Source organism: Haplochromis burtoni, unplaced genomic scaffold (genome assembly GCF_018398535.1).
Source record: "Haplochromis burtoni strain Fernald_Lab_line unplaced genomic scaffold, NCSU_Asbu1 Contig_27, whole genome shotgun sequence".
Taxonomy (NCBI): domain Eukaryota; kingdom Metazoa; phylum Chordata; class Actinopteri; order Cichliformes; family Cichlidae; genus Haplochromis; species Haplochromis burtoni.
The window spans coordinates 1,055,426-1,075,441 of record NW_024582388.1 but is presented as its reverse complement, the minus strand read 5'-3'; the positions used below and the strand labels follow the sequence as shown (position 1 = coordinate 1,075,441).

General features: G+C 41.0%; 1 protein-coding gene across 9 annotated transcripts in view; it reads right to left on the bottom strand.

Moving 5' to 3' along the window:
- The window catches only part of pard3ab (par-3 family cell polarity regulator alpha, b), a 249,552-nt gene that overhangs the window by 222,816 nt on the left and 6,720 nt on the right, over nucleotides 1–20,016 (bottom strand). Inside the window, exon 1 of one of the 9 annotated variants that reach the window (XM_042219038.1) lies at nucleotides 11,461–18,067. The exons of the other annotated variants lie outside the window; for them this stretch is intronic. Coding sequence (XP_042074972.1) covers nucleotides 11,461–11,490 — 30 coding nt within the window. The 5' untranslated portion in view covers nucleotides 11,491–18,067. Of the gene's footprint in view, nucleotides 1–11,460; nucleotides 18,068–20,016 lie in introns of those variants that run through there. 9 annotated transcript variants of the gene reach the window in all.

Sequence of the window (20,016 nt, the reverse complement as noted above, 5' to 3'; positions counted from 1 at the left end):
TCACAACTGTAATACTGTTTACTACATGTAATTTGAATTACATTTTCTAAAAACCCAACATCAATTGAAGCAGTAGGTCAAATGCTTTCTGGATAAATACTTCTTCCACTAAGCAAATCACAAAAGAAAAATCAGAACAAAATACTGATGCGATCATCTCCAACAGTTATGGGGGAAATCTGGGCCTTAAAGTTCTTACTTGAATTCTAAAAATACTTATAGAGTTTCCTTTTTTCTGATGTAAAGCCTTTTTGTGGTCAACCAGAGAAAGCTACACATACTAAATTAGTTTTAAGTTTGGTTTCTTTCAAGGGTCGAGAGGTAAAGTGAAGACGCACGTCGGCGTGGTGTCTAAGGTTACACCAACTGTTAGCCTGCCAGCACATCAGCCCTTAGCCCGGCATCTCTTCATCCTACAACAACGAGGGGAACTGAAATCCAGCCCGAGTTGCGAGAAAAAAAAAACAAAAAAAAAACAAAACACAATCTAGACTCTTAAAATGCTTTTTCAAAAAAGCAAAGCAGAAACCTGGCAACTGTCTATGTGAGCCTGAGATGTTAAATACCCTAAAGGAGACCACAAATTGACACAATGGAAGATTTTGAAAAGGCATACAAAGCTGTTCAAGAGATAATTTGCTAGGACTCGCTGGCAGACTCACTTAGCCGTCAATCGATTTCAATGTTGTTGCCAGACATGTTAATTTGTGTTTTATCATTTCCCCACCTGACTTGCAAACTTGTCATAGCACGACAAGGGATGGGAAGAGAAGAGAAGAAGAAAGATTAATATGCCCTTTATCAAGTGTCTTTCTTCCTTTCAACATCACTGCTAGAGCGAGGCAATGCTTCATTTTTATTATCCTTTTCAGAGAAAAGCATGAGATGCGCAGAAGAGAATGAAAAGAAAACCAAAAGAGCAGCAACTAGTGTGACAGGAAGGAGGAGATATAATCAGAAGGTGAGTCGGGGACAAAGAGCTCAGGTGTTTGAGAAACCGGTGATGAAAAGTTCAGTTGCGACACTTGATTCTTTCTCAGCGCTGTCATCCACAACAGACCTGCTTCGGCAGGCCTCGGCACAGAACGCACAGTGACACGAGACGAGTTCAATAACGTTATTCGGTGCGTTTTAGGATTTCAATTGATTCCTTGGAGGAGTCGTTTTCAGTCTTTATCGTCCAGCTACAAAGGTGAAATTACAGTGACAGGAAGAAAGGGATGTGTCCCCTGAAAGGTCCTCAGAAAGTAATACCCAGCGTAGGGGTGATACCTACCGCCATAAATGATTAAAAACAGTAATATTTAGGGTTCCTGTTGCATTTTGGATAGCCTATTACATCTAACAACTGTAGAAGTGCAGTGTCAGTCTTGACAGACTGTTCAAGGACCTTTCCAAAGAGCAAGACACGTCAAAGATTTGGTACCCTAAAATTAAAAACCTGATTACTGTTTTCATCTAAACCAGCTCTGCTCATGACACTCCCTGCAGTAAAATGGAGCAGTTGGCAACTTTGTCATCTTAGCTTCGTCTGTCCCTCAAAACAATAAGATTTACCAATGTAGCATAGATTGAAGAGCTTGGATGCTGATAGTTGGCAAAAGATCAGAAATTGAATACAGCTGGAGCCCATCCCAGTATCCCAAACATAATCCCAATCCCATCCAACAAAGGTCATTCCTAGTAAGCAGTGCGAAATGATAACACTGCAGCATTCACTAGACAGTACTAAATACTTTGATACACTTAGTCAAACCCCTCTCTCTCTCTCTTTTTCTGTAGCGCTGAAATACAAACAGAATAAAAGATCATCCATCTAAAGAAAACGCTGGAACATACCCGACTGCCTCGGCATGACTCCACTTTCACTCTCTTCTTGAGACCATGGTGGTGCTTCCACATTTCATCTGTAGCTTCCACTACACACCCTCCACTGTTCTTCCACTGCAAACAACCTGCAGCTTTAGCCTCGTCTAGGATCGCACATACTGGTGTGTGCATTTGTGCATCTGACATTTCGCGTTGTGTTGCATGTGCAGGTCTTCTCTTGCATGTGTGTAAATGCAACCTATCCCATGAAAGGGACATGAAAGGAGACACACGGCTGCACAGCAACCTGCTTTCCTTGCTTCAGAGACTGCGTGTATCAAATTGCCACCGGTATCGCTGGTTATGGATACTCTAGCAGGGTAACAAGAAGCTGTACAGATTGAACTGCGTGAAAAATTACATTGATAACGGAGCTTCACAAGCTGCACGCTGTTTGCATTTATACGCCTTGTTGTGACAGCCACGTCGAGCCGTGAATAATCGTTTCATGAAGCACAAATCTCTGTGTTATGGTTCAGTGTCATATAAATGACCAGAACAGACATTCATTTTGCTGTGACAGAAGTGTAGCAAACACACTTAATTTTTGAAAGACAAAAATTTTGCTTGCCAATTATATTCTGTTGTTTAAGTAGTACTGCATTTCAATGAACCCTGTGCTTTGACCCACACATCAGAAAAGCGTTCCACTCCTGCTTCTTCCCAATAAGATCAAAACAAAACCAGTAGTCATGAGGCCCAACCTTGAAAAGTTCACTTATGCTTTTATTTTCTCTACCCTCTCCCGTATAAATTAAACATCACTCTTAACTCCACTGAGTTCAAAATGCCTCTGAAACCAGCTTCACACTCGTTTTAGGAGATGATGTCACATCAACCCAGCCCTGGCTTCTCACCATTGGCTCCATGAACTGATTTTACGGATCACTTCTAAATCATGTCTGGATCTGGGCCCAAGCTACAAAGCAAAAAACCCACTGACCTCATGTGAGCCATTTCACAGTCTTACGTCCTGAGGTGGAAGCAGAAGTGAATGTGGCGGACAGGTGCAGGAGACTCTGCAGGCAGCTGACTCGGATCAGATGAACAATCTACTGAGGCCGAACAAAGCAAAGCCATCAGGCTCAAAGCATCAGCTGCTGAAAGGCCGTCTCAGTGATCGCAACAGAGAGGTCTGTGCCACGTTTCGCTTACAAGCCTGTTTCTGTTTTACCGTTTTATATTTGGGTCCAAACGCCTTCAGTAATTGTTTCAATAAACTTTTCTAAGATGGAGTTAAAAATTAAAGACAACAAATTTGTTTCTGTAAATTCTGGCAAGGGCAAAAAAACAAACAACCTTCTGTGGTCACCACCGCCTCGTATTACAAAATCCTGTCACCACTTCTGACTCCATGACTGACTGCCATCAGCAGACAATCTCGCGTTTGCTCCCGTCTGGTTTCTGAAGGAATGTGACAGGAGGATATCCTGTCTGTCAGCGGTAGAAGCCTCACAGACAAAATTGTGGCAACTTTAAAGAACCAGTTCAACCAAAGCCACTTCCTTCTACCTTCCAGAACAACCTGTTTTACGCCCTCATGCGTGATTAAAAGCCCATTGCCTTCTGACAGCCATAACATGCACCACATCTAATGAACTGAATGTTCTCATCTCTCCTTTTCAACCAGGAAGTATTTCTTTGAAATAAGTACTTTTACAACATTTTTTTTTAAATTACTTGACAGCAGATATGTACCTTGTGATTATTATCATTTCATTATCAACGGGCTAATTCATTTAATATACTGGCACCCCGATGACTGGGCAAATCACCAAAAAGTGCAACATAACTGCTGAGAAATGAATACGCTGGTTGAGCCCACAATAGTAACAACTCACAGCAGATGTAAACTGCAAAGAGTGCTTTGCTATTACGCATTATGTATGCTTTGGAGACAAGCTTCCCTAAACTCACATCAGGTGGGCAATATAACAATAAATAGATTAGTAAGTGGCAATAGTTATAGTGCAAAACTATGTTAAGTCTCAAAGCAGCCCCATGATGATTTCATGAAAACAGTAACTGCATCATTGCGTCAATGTTTTCAGAAACTGCTCTTCAAAGGCACGAACATTTAAAGCTCTAAATTCTTGTTAGCTCAGTCTCAATCCTGGCTTTCCCCACTCCAACACTGACAGAAGCTCAGCCAAGAAGAGCTTTGGTCATCTCCAACACCGACACATCCCAGGTTTGGATGACAAACAAACCAAAACCATGGAGACTGAAATTACATCATCGCTGTCGTTTCTCACTTCAGCCAATCAAACCATGAAATAAACAGTGGAAGGCCCAAACAGTCATTCACCACTCTTCCTAGGAAAGTGGGTGGCCCCAACTCCAATACGGCCCCTACACCCTCTCTCCATGGGTAGTCATAATGGGGCAGTGGAGGGTCAGTTAAGTAAGGTGGGGTGGAAATACACATTTTGGGACTTTATCAGATCCTCTACTTGGCATCTGTGGCAATATGAAGTCAAAAGCAAAGATTTTCACAGATCACATGGTTTCCATCACCAGCTGGAAAATATATCTGTTCCATTTCGCTTGCATTTATTTATTTACAACGGAGGCAATAAAACATTTTCTGATATCCTCTGACTTTTTTATAAAACCGAAGCACAAAGTCCAGGAAAATTCAGATAAACGAATCCTGCAGAAACGCAGAAATGCAAGACGGATATTAGTATAACAGCCATTGTTTTATTTTTAGAAACATATTTCTGCCTGTGTTTGAATGCCTGTTCTTTACAGTGTTTCCACTACATTATGTCCTTTGTGGAGGCAGGACTGATTTTAGATTGGGTCTTCCTAAATTCTCAAAGTTTTGCTTTTACATTAGTGTTACTGCTTTATAACAATGGAAATGTTAGTTCTTGCTAGTTAAAACAAGGCTTCACACAATTTATTAGCATTTTATTACATTTATTACAACACCCAACAACATTATTTCCAGCATGCTGGCTGTTATAAAAACTGATGTGAACCGGGCATAAAACTGGTAAATCTCATGTTACCCTGTTTGCCAAAGGCTTGCATAGAAGAAGGTTGACAACCATTATTTGCTCTACTTGGCAACAAGGCCCCCCTTTTCTCATTTTACTGAACTTTTATTTTGTGGAATAGTTCCAAGGTGCTTTGAAAGGGATCAAGCTTAAGAGCTTCAACAGTGCTGGACCAAAGCAGATCAACAATCCAGTTTGACAGAGATACATGTGAAATCATTTGATCTCTTCTCTAAAAAGAAAAAGAGTGCCAGCAACAGGTTTTGTGGAAAAAACAGATTTAGTATGACTCCAAATACATTTTACAACTCAGTGAATATCTCCATTATATTTACCAGACTATACTGCCATCGGGGAGCATTTTACAAGCAACTAACCAGCTCTGGTCCTTACCATCTCTTTGACGACTAGGCTGCTATTGTATCATTCAGCTGCTTCTCCAGAAAGCCTCTTGTTTCGTGGTCGGAGAGGCTTCACTCTGCAGAGAGCTGGAAGGCCATTCTAACCAGAACCTGTAGCTGCTGGAGAATTACACTGAAGTTGCATGGGGGAAGAAGATCTGCAGCTGCAGTCCAAGAAGGTGCAGCACAAGTCCATCCACTAACTGGAGATGCTGTTATTTACTGCCACAGAGTATATATAGCATTAGTTTCAAAAACATTTAATAAACAATGGGCATGCTTTGCATTCACAAACACATCCGTCCATATGTGCATGTGCATACCAACACCACCGCCAAATGAAAATTAATTCTGAATCTGCAAGTTCTAGTTGTCCAGACTGGGTTTCAAGTAGGGCTGCCACGATTAGTCGACTATCAAAATCGTCGACGCGTCATTTGAATCTTTGTAAGATCACAAAAGACGCAGGAATAAGTAGTAGGATTTAAGAAGACTGAAACAGAAGATGGCAGCACTGCATGTACAAGGATGCCAGCTGCCGTTAAGTAGCTCTGTCCCAGAATTCATAGCAGCCCAGCTCAGTTTCCAACAATGGCGGCAGCTAGTTAGTTTTAATATTACTCTTATTCTTTCTGGGTCACAAAATAAACGTTTAACATATTTTTCAGGCGAGAATGTAGCTGTGTAAACCTCAAATATCTGCTCAGTTTATCAAGACGCCACATATTTTCAAAAGCGCTTCGACGTTTTCGGAGACATCTGTTACCCGCTAGCTCAATAGCGAGCCGGGGTCAAGGCTCACCATAGCCGTGAGAACACCGGACTCCCGGCAAATCGTTTTCAAACCCACCGCCGTCTTTCACTACTCAGGTTAAACATGATATATGAGTCACTTAGATAACTTAAAAATGTTATTGTTTGGCTTTTTTTCAGTATTTTATTTGTTCCTGAGTAAATCGGTTTGGCTGAGATTAAAGTTATAGTTTTTACACAGCTGAATAAACGTCAAGCAGACAGCTGATTATCAGAAGTGTGAGAATATACTCCGGTGTCCTGTTATATTTTAGATAGCAAGGAGTTTATTAAACTTCACTGAAACAACCTGCAAATTTCATTAAAATTTAATAAACCATCATCTTGTCTTTATCTTTAGTTAGCACATACCTGAAACACTTAAAGCTGTAAGCTAATGATAGTTATATAAGAGCAGATGCTGCTGGTGCAATAAGCTGTACGTTTTACGTCCAATGGATGATGATCTGATTAGTCGACTAATGGCAAAAATAATCGGTGACTAGTCGACTATCAAAATAATCGTTTGTGGCAGCCCTAGTTTCAAGTTAAGCTCCAACACACACATCTAACTCACACCTCTCAAGAAAACACGCACACACGCTTACACCTCTTTGAAGTGCAGTGATCTAACAGATGAACGCTCTCATTTAAAGTTTTTGCCGCCTCCATGATGTGGACGAATTCTGCTGTAGCCATACTGTGCTCCAGCAGGTCCATACATGTTATGACCAAAGCGGCACACACCTTGGCCATTCTGCTTCCCAACCCAAATGAAAAGGAGATGACAAGGAGTCTTTCGGGGGATGAGTCACATCAAAATCAGTAGTTTGGGTATAAAAGCAGCTGGTGACAACAATCTGAATAAAAACAACTTACTCACATACAATTCCTGATCCAGTTATAAAGACTGAATGTTATCCAGGGGATTGGGAGATGTTGTACAAGAGGATTTGCGAGAGCAGAAGTAGTAGTTGGTCAATAGGCAGACAGCGGTGGCATGGGATTATTCTGAAAAACACAGACTCTCACACAGAATCAGGAGCAGCGCTCTCACTGCCAGCGTCATGTGACAGTTTGACAGTGGAGAGGAATAACTGCCAGTGGCCTCAGCCGTATCAGATTACAGCTCACCAAATGGAAAAGGCAAAACTAAGGAGGCTTATTTGTAGTGGTCTGAGATATGTCCTATTATCCATAAGTGGAAGAGCAGAGGGATGCAGAGGAAGCCTGCCAAAATAAAAGCTCACTGCACCACAGGGAGGCACGGGCTGCCAGAAGAGTTCTGCTATGGAGAAGCACAGCAAGACCTTTCAAACTCCAATACATTTTTAAAGATGTTACAATAGGAAACTTACTGACAGTGAAGTAAGTTATAAATATTTAATAATATACGACACAATAAATCAATGTCTGAACTGAAGAGAAAGCAAAAATAATAATAACGATGATGATAACAACATGAACACAAGTTACAATACTTAAACTTAAAAAAGACAAATTTGAAAAGACAAAAAAAAACAAAAAAAAAACAAAAACAAAAACCAGGACTGCCATTTGGTGCATCTACGGCAGCTCCAAGATGTGACTGCACCTGACCTCAGCTTACGGATGCTTGCTCAAAACAAACAGCGGATCACTGTGAGAAGCCAACAGACCAAGAGTAGGTGGATATTAACTAAGTCGTAGGGGCTTTAACAAGTGAAACAGTGCGCTTACATGTGCTCCAAATATCTGATTATAAGTTCGCAAAGTCAATATCCTGATTACTGGCAAGAGGCATTCATTAACAATAGATCTATCTTAATAATGCAAGAAGCAGGTCACATTTAATTGGTCTATTCTGGCAGCCTATAAGGTTAACAAATGCATTAGATTTGTAAATTATTGTTGAAATATGTTTAAAAAAAAAACTACTCTACTGTAACCTCTGTCATGAACTTACAACATGAACTGTTAACTGATTGTGTGTGTGTGTGTGTGTTTGTGAGAAACCTCACCATGTTGGCAGGCTTCGGCGTAAATGACAAAGAAGCACTCAATCAGGCTTTAACCTCCTAAGACCCGAACTCTTCCACAGCATGCATTTTTAATTTCTCTTTGATATTTGGGCTGATTGGGGCCCGATGAATGTAAAAACAAAGAATTACCTGATTTTGTTTTACCTTATTTTTGTTTTTATGAAAAATCAGAGCCACATATGAAGATATTCGTTTAAAATTTTGATAGAACAGTAGCAGTATAATGTCCTTGTAAGTGGATATCAGGCCCTTGTAGAGCAAAATTGAGTATTTTGGTCTAAATAACCCAAAATGTGATGTCCACATATGTGGACGCCAGGTCCTAGGAGGTTAAGATTTATACATCTGAACCCAACAGCCATTTTTTCTTGGCCTTCCGATGGACATAAGATATCCAGATGTCAAATAACGGATATCCTGTTCAAGATTTCCTGTTCTGTTTTTTTTCCCCTTTTTGTTTTTTTAAACTGTGCCCACAAGCAGACTGCAGCAAGAATACTGTCTCTGATCGACAGAGACTATATTCATCGCAATATTGACAATATGTCAAATGTGTATAGGGATTATAAAAATACTTGGGTCTGATGCAGTCTGCTCTGGACATCTTCAATTTGATTGCATGCGTTACGTCATTTCTAGTGGTGTGAGCAGAAGTGCATGGCCAAGGTGTGGAGTAGGGACCCAGGAGTTAACATCTATGGGGACTACAGAGGCTTGTGCTAACAGCAAATGTAACAGACAGGCCCAGGCAGGCAGAAAACAAAGTACGGTACAGTCACTGATGGTTTACAGACATCGTTGCGTAATGTTTATGGATGCAGTTCAAACAGAGAGCAGTTCATTGAAAAGGCGATGGAAAGGCACAGGGGGGAAAAAAGTGTGCATCCCCAAGTGTCGAGCATCGGGGCTACACAGAGGTGATTCTGCAACGAAGATGGCAAAACCTCTTTACAACAGCTGGAGCACATCCTTCAACATCCACAGGTGCACGGGCAACATCCTATAAGCCTCCAAGCTACATCTGCACTCATCATTTTGTAATGATGACAAACAAGATCAGTGCATCCTCAAGAAAGTTTGGGATGCATTTTCAAAACTGGCAAAAAACCAAATAAACAACAAAAGGACTGAAAAAACAATATGTAGAAAATGCGAGGAAAGAATATACGAATATAGAGCTACTCCAAAGGACTGATGCGCATTTCTTTGTGCATACGTGTCAAGAAAAAGATGCAGAGCTGCACCGTTTAAAGCTCAAGCACAGGCCCATGTGGATCAAAGCTGAGAAATGGGAGGGGGGTTGTTTCAAGAAGTGGGTTGTGCAGATGGTGGGGGAGGTAACAAAGCATGGAGGATGGAGCGCTGGGAGACGGAGATGCAAACTGCAGTCGTGTCCTCCTTTGGAGAGAAGGTGAAGGGGGGTGTTAGTTACAGCAAGAGAGGCGAGGAGATCATTTTCTTTGGCTCTCTGAAACGTATGATGAAATAACAGTCATAACCCCAGAAGTATTTCATATCCATTTGGACTTTGGGTCAGAAATGACTCAGGGCTGTAATTTACATCTGCATTACAAAAATAATAAAATTTGTGATTTGATCTAATCAAGGTATGCACATATGTTAGGACACAATCGAGGAAAAACAATCCCTACTTACTTCCTAAACATCAGTTGCTTAATATGATCTTTGAAAATGTACCAAGGGCTGGGGGCAAAAAAAGAAGGAAAAAAAGAAATGAAACATTGCTTTTGGTCGCTAGGATCACGTGACTTAAAGTCTAAGCATTTCTAACCCAACTGCAATTTAGATTTTTATTCCATAGTAACAACAATATAGCATCAGCATGCTCAAAGCAGGACTCACTGCACTGATTTACCCTCTGCAAGTCTAACGCTGGTTACGTAAGAGGATAAACTGCAGGGTCAGGACACTGTCTGATCCAATGAGACAACAGACACAGACATGATACATGATAGCAGGAAAGTTTTGTATCTAGAGAATCCATTTTTCTTGTTGCTAAAGGCACTGGTAGCATACATCATACCCATATGAAGATCAATAGATCTCCAATGTGAATGTGCTCCTTATACAATGACATGAAATGCAGGTTTTTTTTATATTTATTAAAAAAAAAAAAAAAGCTTCTTTACGAGTCTCTGATGGGTGCACAATCTTCTCTACAAACATGGAATAGGAGCTTTTTATGGAGAACCAAGTGAACTACAGCACACATGGTTCCAAACTCTGGCAGGGGTTAGGCTTTTCCATCCATCTGGAGTCTGGATGGTGGAGAAAGAGGTATTTGCAGAATCTCCTGCTCTTTGCCAGACTTTCACACAGCTTCACTTGCTACTAAGCTTCAACTAAGCTTTAAAACGGTGGACACATCAGCAACCAGCATCAGGGTAAAAGAAGTTGGCCACATGAATTTTGAAGAGCAACACAGACTTGCAGCTGCTGACTGTGAAATAAAGAAAAAATGAGCAGCAAACACAAATGATTACCAATCAGAACCAATCAGCTTCCCGTGATGCACAATTATAAGCTTAAATGCACTTTTCATTGAGGGTAGATAAATCCAAGCATACCCTAGTTTATTGACCATGACTATGATGAAAGACATTTAGCAGTCATCTGGTTCACTAAGAAATCTGGCCACATGTGAGGACCAGAAAGAGCCAAGCATCATGAGAATGCCTGAAGGGTTTTCCTGTTGTGACACAGCAGGAAAGGCTTCTGCAGTGGGCATGTAATTGGGGAATAAGTAGAGCGTGCAACTTTGAAGCTTGGGTCACTTTAAATGTAAATCAAGTCATTTGGAGCTGGAACTGTTTCTGTTGACATGTGCACTCACCTTGGAGTGCACATGTCAACACAGCGATAATATTCAGCAACAATGAAACCACACCACCACCAATCACACTACCTGATAAGATTCCCACAACCAAATCCACTTTAATAATCGGGCAAAAGGGGAGTGACGCTGAGAAAATGAAGGATAGAAGCACTAAAAACACACATTACCTTGAAGACAAAACAGGTAACTTTTTAGGGCATTTAAATACAATGAGACTAAAGTCAGTTTTTTTAAACCATATCCAATGCTTGCCTCAACTTGAAATCAAAAAGAGGTGCATGTGAAAATACCAAATCTCCAATGTGAATGTGCCGTGACTCCTTTGTGCAAAACCTGTGTAATTACATTGTATCAATGTACAAATAGCGCAGCAAATACTCTGATGCTAGCAAGTGTCAGTGGTCCACTGAAACAGCTCCTTCACCTAGACTACACTGAGCTCACATCAGCTACAAATGCTTCCTTTCTTCTGGGTACTACATGTGAGAAACAACAAATGTGAAGAATAGCCAAACCTGATTCTCCTGAAAACGTCCAAGGTTCATTGGTGAAAAGAGCTTACAGCAAAGCTAAGGTCACAAAACCGTCTTCACCGAAGTTTAAACAGCAGTTGATGGCTGGAACAATGGGACAGACAATGCTTTTCAACACAACCATCAACTTGACTTCCCCTCCGAGGCCGTTTTGGAGAAGTACAGCCTCGTGCCACTTCCATCAGCACCACAGTTTGAGAAATACAATTATAATATCTGCCATAACAAGGCTGACTATGCAGTGATTTGTAGTTACAAGCCTTTACAGCAGATCAATTTCCCACTTCTGGATTTACGACTTTTCAACATAAATGGCTGCTTGTTTCCCTAAGCAGAGAAACCTTTAGCCAGCGTATGGATTCTCGTTTGCAGACAAAGTCTCATTCTGCATGAAGAGAAGGATGTTCCTAAAACAAGATAAAACTCATACATTCCTTTACTGGGACACGAGTGCAACTGAATATTGAAGTCCAACCTACAGGGTTGCGACTCTGGGCACACTTCAATACATGGATCAGGATAGTCTAAATGGGGCGCTTGTCTTCAACAAATGGCCTCCTCTTTGAAATGCCAGGCGTGTTGGGTTTGGTGTCCTAATTCATGTGTGCGAGAGGGCAAACTTGAGAGCTGAATGCACACACACACACAATCTTGTTCGATCATGTCAAAAGAGGCAGCAGTCCCAGGCCAAACCTGACACAGTTCTTTCACACAGTAAGCTTTTTATCCCGCGAAGGCCCTATTCTGCCTCTGCTGACAGCAGTAAAATAAGCTGCATTCAAGTTAGAAGTATTCAGAATGCACAGTTTATTACAGAAATCATTTTCTTCAGCTTTAACTCGTTTCTACAGAACAAAGCTGAAAAGGAAGCTTTGTAAAAGCCACAACATTTTAGAGGGAATGTGTCAAGCTACTTTTTGCATGCAACTTCGTGCAACATTTATGCAACAAAGGTAAACGCTGGAACGTTTGGTCATCGTGCAGAGAAGATTCTCTCAAGCTACTTCATTAGCAGATCTTACATTTTCCAGCTTATTGTTTTTTTATCACTTCCTTTCTGCAACGTTCTGTGAACTAAGCAAAACTCAAACCTTCCTGCAGAAAGAAACTTCAGCAGAATCCACTGCCACCAAATTACACCTGCCAATGAAGCCCAAAATATCTCATCTCTGGATTGGCTTCAGGCTCTGCAGTAAGAAATATCTCACTTATTGAACTCGTTGTAGTTTTCCTAAAATAGCCCTAACAGAGCACCAGCTGGTGTAAAATAACATGCATTTATTTGTGGTGTTTTTCTTTTTCTCTTAATCCTTATTTTAGGTCTTTTTTTAAAATCTTGGATCACAATTAAACAACTGCCACTGTTTTCTATGACTTCAGATGTTCCTTCACCGCAGCATCACTACTGTTCTCTCTCGTGTCTTGGAGAACACCGTTTCTGGTTTCACCAACTCACAACAGACCAAAAATGTCTTTCATTTATGTTACATAAAAATATCTAAATTTTTTCAGTGATATTTATATACATTGTCTGTTGTATCCTCCTCATTGTTAGTAGCTACACTTAGCTCCCTTCTGCTCTCCAGAGCAAAACAATGGTCAGTTATTCACCATTAATCAAATTAGAGTTTGAAATGGCTACAGTATATAAACTGAACTCTCAATGACTCTGATGTCTCTCTGAAAGCACAGCCACCCCCCTCCATGCATTTCCTCAACACTAATTTCCTGCCCACTAACGAGAAAAGACAGGAAAACCCATCTTCCACTGTGATACACCAGTAATTCGATGCCATCTGGGCTGAGGTGGCTTCCTCCAGCAACAAACTGTTTCACAGGGACTACATGAAACTTACTACTTTTAAAAGTAGCTTTCAGCAATAGCTCTCTCGGCTTTCTGAAGGTCTGTAACACGAACATTCCTAATTCTTTAGTTGAATCTATTAAGTTTGACAGGTATAACTGAAACGTGTAGTATTTTCACACCAATAAGGTGATTCTCCAAAGGCTGTGTGCAGACTACCCTTCAAAATTTTGAGGAACTGGACAAGTAGAGGACAAAAACAAAGTTGCAGGCCTTAAAATAATAAATCTAAAAGTCATGTCCTTGAGAAATAATCGTGCAAAGACCAAACACAGTACCTGAGAGATGCATCTAGGCCTTCAGTTGATCCCTCTACTGTTCACCTCAACAGAAACCATCTCAGTGAGAGTTTGAGAGCCTCTGTTGGTATTTTTTTATACGTTTTTCTTAATCCAAACTCGTAACTGGTACTGGCAAAAATCTGCAATTGAACTAGTACAACCTTAATATGCACTTCGATCATGCACTTTATGTCTGTGAATCACAAACGGCACAAGAAAGGTTGATATGGCAACGTCAACACAAGTCGACAAAGTTGACAGGATAAAAAAATTAAATTGCAGGCCCTCTGTTATCTTGAGTACCCACTTGGTGGCGCTATCTAAATGTTGTACATTAACTGGTCAGGCAGAAAGCAGTTTTTCCAGTTGAGCAGCATGCTGATCTCACAGAGCGGTTTCTCCAGATGACTGACATCAGTCTACTGCACGGACATCAGCTCCTCAGCTTTAGCTCACAGGACTAATACGACGAAATTATTTTAAAAACGACCTACACTGCTAGTCTTTAGAATCAGGCATCAGGTGATACCTTTCCATCCATTTTCTTTGTCAACTGCACCAGAAGCAACTGCAACACTCCTACAGTCATCCCGGAGAGGATGAAGAATGGAGTTCAAGGCCCTTGTGTGTCTGTGCTCTGCTTGAAGGCCAATAATCATCTGTCACAGGCACAGCTTTCATTTGGCCCGTCCTATATTTAGCAGACAAAGCCTTATCAGCCTAAGTACTGAATTCAATTTAAAGGGACATCATTAATCTACACTCATAAATCATTTGTGCTATGCTAATGTGGGTTCCTCTTTCCTCTGCTCAACATCAAATTTTCTTTTGCACAAAGAGTAACCTTGCATTTATCTCTGGTTACAACCATGTTTCAAAAATATGAATTATGCCGATGCAGTACCCGCCATCCCTTTGAAATGCATTTGGGTTTCCATGGAGAACATGCCTGGCAGTCTAAGCTTTGCACTTTGCATCACAATACCACCAGGTTTCTCACTTAGCTGCCAGTAATTAACATCTGGCTGAGAATGAGAAAGTCTGTTATGAGGGGGAAAATAAAATTACCTTCTAAGAACACTTATACTGGGAATTCCAGAGGAAAGCAACAACACACAGAAGCAAAACGAGAGTTTGGAAAATCTGAACAAAAATAAAGGGTCAACAGCAGAAAAGCAAGAGAACAGTTTTAGTAAGAATATTCTCCTGACTTAATCAAACATCCAATTTGTAGCACGGTGCACTGAGGGATACGCTACATCTGAGCTGTACTGTCCTGACATTCCTCAGAGACAATCCTCTCCCTGTGCTCAGCAAGCCACACACAGCAAGTCCTTGACATTTCAGTCGGTGTCTGTCCACTTAATGGACAAGGGACAGTCATCCTATGAACAAGGCCAGTCTGCACGCTGAAAACAAATGCACATTCATTTTACATTTATCTGATACTCTGTTCTAAAGCAAATCATGCAGAGTCTGCAAGTAGTAGAGGGCAGATAGGGACTCCACTTCTTGCTAACAAGCACCACAACAGGCCAATAGATCATAAAATAAGCAGTTATAGAGAGTTCTGCTCTACTTGAATCTGAGCTGAAATGGGCAAACAGAAGACCCAGACTGACAGAAAATTCAAATGTAGCAATTTTGTGAAAAGAAAACATTTTTGACTTACTTTCCTAAAAAACCCAATGAAATGAAAAGCAAAATAATCAGCAAAATTCAACATGGAAAATGAATAATATCTTGTGATTTGCAGCCCTATAATTAGGAAAATGATGTGAGCGACCAGTTCTCCCAGCCAGATGCAACTCCAAAGGCAGGTTCACATGCTTTTATAACATGAAGCAAAATTGAAAGAGTGCAAGACATAAAATCTTTGCTTAGTTTTAAACCAGAGAAAGGAAAAGGTCCTTCCACACTCTGCCCAAACAGCTCGGGGTCCAAAGAGAATATTGTTCCTTTCTGCTCTACGAGACGTCGTCTAGGCTATGAAACCTCGGCGTTTTTTACGGGAGAAAGTTGATGAGTACCCAGCTACACTTGGCCAGCTTAGTATAACTATCAGTTGAGACAGTCTAAATGTTACTGAGGCTGAAGCCACAGAACTCCAGTGTAAATTCACTGCAGGTCGACTGTTGAACCAAATTTTTCTTTAAAAATTAAAAAAAAAAGGCACAAAGATGAATATGGCGCAGTGTTCTCAGTACAAGCAATGACACTGTTCTGTAAGCAATCATTCAAATTGCTAATGGCTTCAATAACATGGACTGCTAAGTTTTCATTTCATACCAGATGTTTTATGGGTCCATTTGTTTTAGAAAACGTACACAGTGTAGCTTTAGTGTTGCTCTACTTAGGGAGGGGAGAATCTAACACTCAAGCCATTACATTTTCTTGATTTCAGCTTCTACAAGGACTTTATTCTCCTGAAAACACTCAGCCACACAATCAGGTTTTTCATAAACATCCTTCTGTGAACACTCTCTTTCATAGCGAAACTATTTGGCTATTAGCAGAAAGTTTGACGGACAAAGATGGACAAAAACATGAGCACAGATGTAGACACTTTTTTTACTAGCTTCTGGGTTATTCTTCCATGCACAAGTTTACATTCAGGCTCTTCCCTTGTTTATGGAAGAAAGCCTACAGCTGAACAGAATGGGCGGGGAAAAAAAAAATCTTGACCTCTAAACACCACCCTGTGATGCAAGCATTCATCAAGAGATCTTCGAGTGCTGCTAATAATTTTTGAAGCATCCATCACCTAAAATAGGCTGCTGTCAGCCTGTGTCTGCATGGCCTACTCTGTCTGCAAGGCCGGCCGAGGGATGCAGTTCCATATGGAGCAGACCTTGCTTCACATGGTTGGGCTGCCAATGCTCGGCCGACTGGACCCAAGCCAGAGTTCGAGTAATCTGTTTACATCGCACTCTCTCAACTTTAAGCTCTCTGTGCCATTAAGTCTTGTGATCTGCTCCCTTATTAACTAAGGCCTCCCTCCATCGTGCTCAAGAGTTCAGTTGGCAAGTTTCATCTTGTGTTCTTCAAGTGATCGAGAGGAAAATTATAAAAAAAATATAAATAAAAGTCAGGTTTTCAGGGAGTCAAGTCTAAAGGTCACGTGCAGTATATGCTTCTGTGTTGTCTAATCACGCCAGCTGGCAAAGTGGTTAGAGGTACTTCCAAAGGCCACTTTTAAAAGGCCTCCTCCCCAAGAACCTAAAATCACAGAGTGAGGCATGATGTGATAATCCTTGACCAGTTGGGACAAGGATTATGCACATTTTCAGACTCTCCTCAAGGGCGTTCATAGTTACATTTGAGCGTACAATCAGTCTTGCATTAATTCTCACATCCACACATTGACACACAATTACCGCAATGTTAAAAAAAAAAAAGGTGCAATGCAGCTGAACACCTACACCCCCAAGGCATTTCAGACCCTAACAAGCAACCTGAAAAGCACCATGGCACCTGAAGATATTCAAGTATTAATATTAGTGCCTTAAAATCTAACTGAAGTTGAGATATGAAATCTGAGATCTAAAGTCTACAGTTCTTCTACATCCTGAATACCAATGTATTGGTAATGTTCCCAATACAACTAGTAAGAAGATTATTAGCTGCACCATAACATCTGCAACGCCGCTCACAGAACTGAAAAACCGCATCTTATTTACATTTGGTTTCTAGTTTAAGGTTGTGTCCTTGGACACCACCACACCGCTTCCAGAGGGGCTGTCATTTTTCAATTGCATTCCCTGAAACTGCCAGCCTGGCCACTCGCATGTCTGTGACGCACGCTGTATCTCATCCACTGACTTGAAATGGCACCAGTTCAATGGAAATTTCATCTCAATTATATTTAAGATTGTACTGGCGTGGCTGAACGCCCTGTGCAGAATGGCATGCTAGCCGCAGCTGAGGCTTTTCTTCCACCAAATGCATTTTCAGATTCATCAGGATGGTCAGTCGAAGTCGGAATTGGCCTCCTCACACCAGGGAACAAATTCAAAATAAAAACCCCATCAGTTTTGGGGGGGAAAGAAAACTACAAGCGACCATGAACCCTTTAACAAAAACATTTTGTTTGGAGAGCTAACACTAAGCACTCGTGATGATCCTCAACACGATAGGCTGCTCAGTTGCTCTCTGAGCAAGTTTGAGGTCCAAGATGAAAACACAATCACTTAAGTTCAAGTGGTTCTAGGAAGCAATCTAAAATGTAGCAGCTGTGCTGGGATAGCTCCAGAGCCCTACAAGGAGATAACCCTAAAGTCGAGAATGAATAATATTAGGATAGTATTTTTTTTGAGCTGCTCCCTTTAGGGGTCAACACAGCAGATCACCTGCCTCCATCACACCTATCCCTAGCATCCTGTCACACCGACAACCAAGAACCTCCTCTGAGGTCTTCTCTTTTCCTCCTGCCAGACAGCTCCATATTCAAAATCCTTTGTCCAGTATATCCACTGTCCTTCCTTTACACATGTCCAAACCATCATAAAGCCTGAGCTAAGAAAATGATGATGAAGAAAGTCAATTTAAAAAACTTATATGTCAATATAATGTTAATTATTATAAATAACCCCATGAAACTTGTCAGTATAAAAGATTTTCACCAAGTTTTCCCAACAACCGTTTGAACTTGCAGCAATAGTTTAATCTTCTGTCGGGGTTGCCTTAATGATTGTGCGTCTTAACACAGATTTCTTGTGTTACAGGCAATTTAAAGAAGTGTCAATTTAATATTCAAGTGCTAACTTTAAAGTAAACAGCTGTGGATAACAACATGAGCTTAACTTCTGAAATGTAAATGAACTTCAAAAGAAGCAGCAGTCTTCCCACAATGTGAGAACTCTGCAGTCAGCACTTTGCAACCTCATACTTAGCATTTCGCTCCCTCTCCGCCTAAACGGTTGTTCTTCCCCAATAGTGACTCCAGTGCTGCTGGGGTGTCTCCTCCTGAGAAAAGCCCAGCGGCAACTGACGATAGTGACTCTTCTTTATTTTCTAAATCACATCAGTGTCACGATATGCAACGTGATAAGGATAACAGCTCGCTTGTATAATGCCTTACAGTGAAGCAGCGTTTTTGTAACGGAGGTGGAGCATTCAGAATGCACAGCACAGCAAAGAAGCACAGTGGGAAAAGTGGTAACGTGAGCGTCATCATGTGACGCAGAACGGGCAGGCTTTCTCACAACCTCTGGGAAAAAAGACGAGCTGCTCTCGATAACCATCCCTTTAGCTGTTTAAAGCCAGTGATTTCACACTTAAAATTCTTAAATTGCAAAAACTCCGTTTACATACTTGGATCATCTCAACCTGAGTTTTGTATTATTATTATTCCACATTCACACAGGAAGCCTCACTTTGCTCATTTTCTTTCAACCGCTCATTCATCCCAGCGTGTCTTTAACAGGCTCCTTTAGGAAATGAAACGCTGTGTTTTAGAACATTTTTCACAGTAGTTTGGTCAAGGGCAAAGTCAGCGGCCCGGGGATCATCAGCGAAGCTTTTAATCCTGCACTGTGCTCGTTTTGGAAGCAGGAAACCCTGGCTGGTACAGCCTGGTGACATGAGGATCAAACAGTTGAACTGTAAAATTTTTAAGGTTTGTGACCTGACACGAGGGAGAGCTACTGCACAGTCACATCTTTAGGTTTAGCTAGTTCCAAGGACAAAAATCAGTTCAACGTCTCTGAAGTGCATAAAGATCTTTCCACATAAACTTAAACAGGATATGGTTCTTTTCTGATGGAAATTGTTCAGGTAAGCGATGCTGCCTGGATACAGCATTAATGCTCCCTGTACATTCACATTACTCTCACAAGTCAGACACTAGAAACCTCAACGGCTAGACTGTTAGTGTCCAGTCTGACTGCGCACGTCGGCCTCAGTCAGGAAATGGATAGAAAAGGTTACATAAGTTTCTCTGAAACCTGAACTTGAATAATATCGCTTTAGATAGGAAGGACTACTCATCTTCCTGCCAGAGTTGGAATAAATAGCTCAAAGTATGCTTGGCACGTACACACCCCATATGCAAACAAATATAACCACGTACTGTTTAGATGTTTCGATAATGTCAAACTGAGTCAGTACTTTGGAAATACCCCGATAACATCAATAACACTATTCTTGCATAGCTGGCAAGAAAACAGGAGGAATAAACAAGTTTTACTGACGTACAAGCAAAACGTGATCAAGCAAACTGCTATATGCCAAAACAGGTGCTAGGTGTTTGACGACTGTGGCAAACAGAAGGAACTTTAATGATAAGAATCACATGGAAACAACCCACAGAATAAACCACATCAAAAGCAGACCAGAGACACTTCACTCTAACAAACCCTGAGTGAATGCTGCCTTAGCAGAGCACACTTGTCA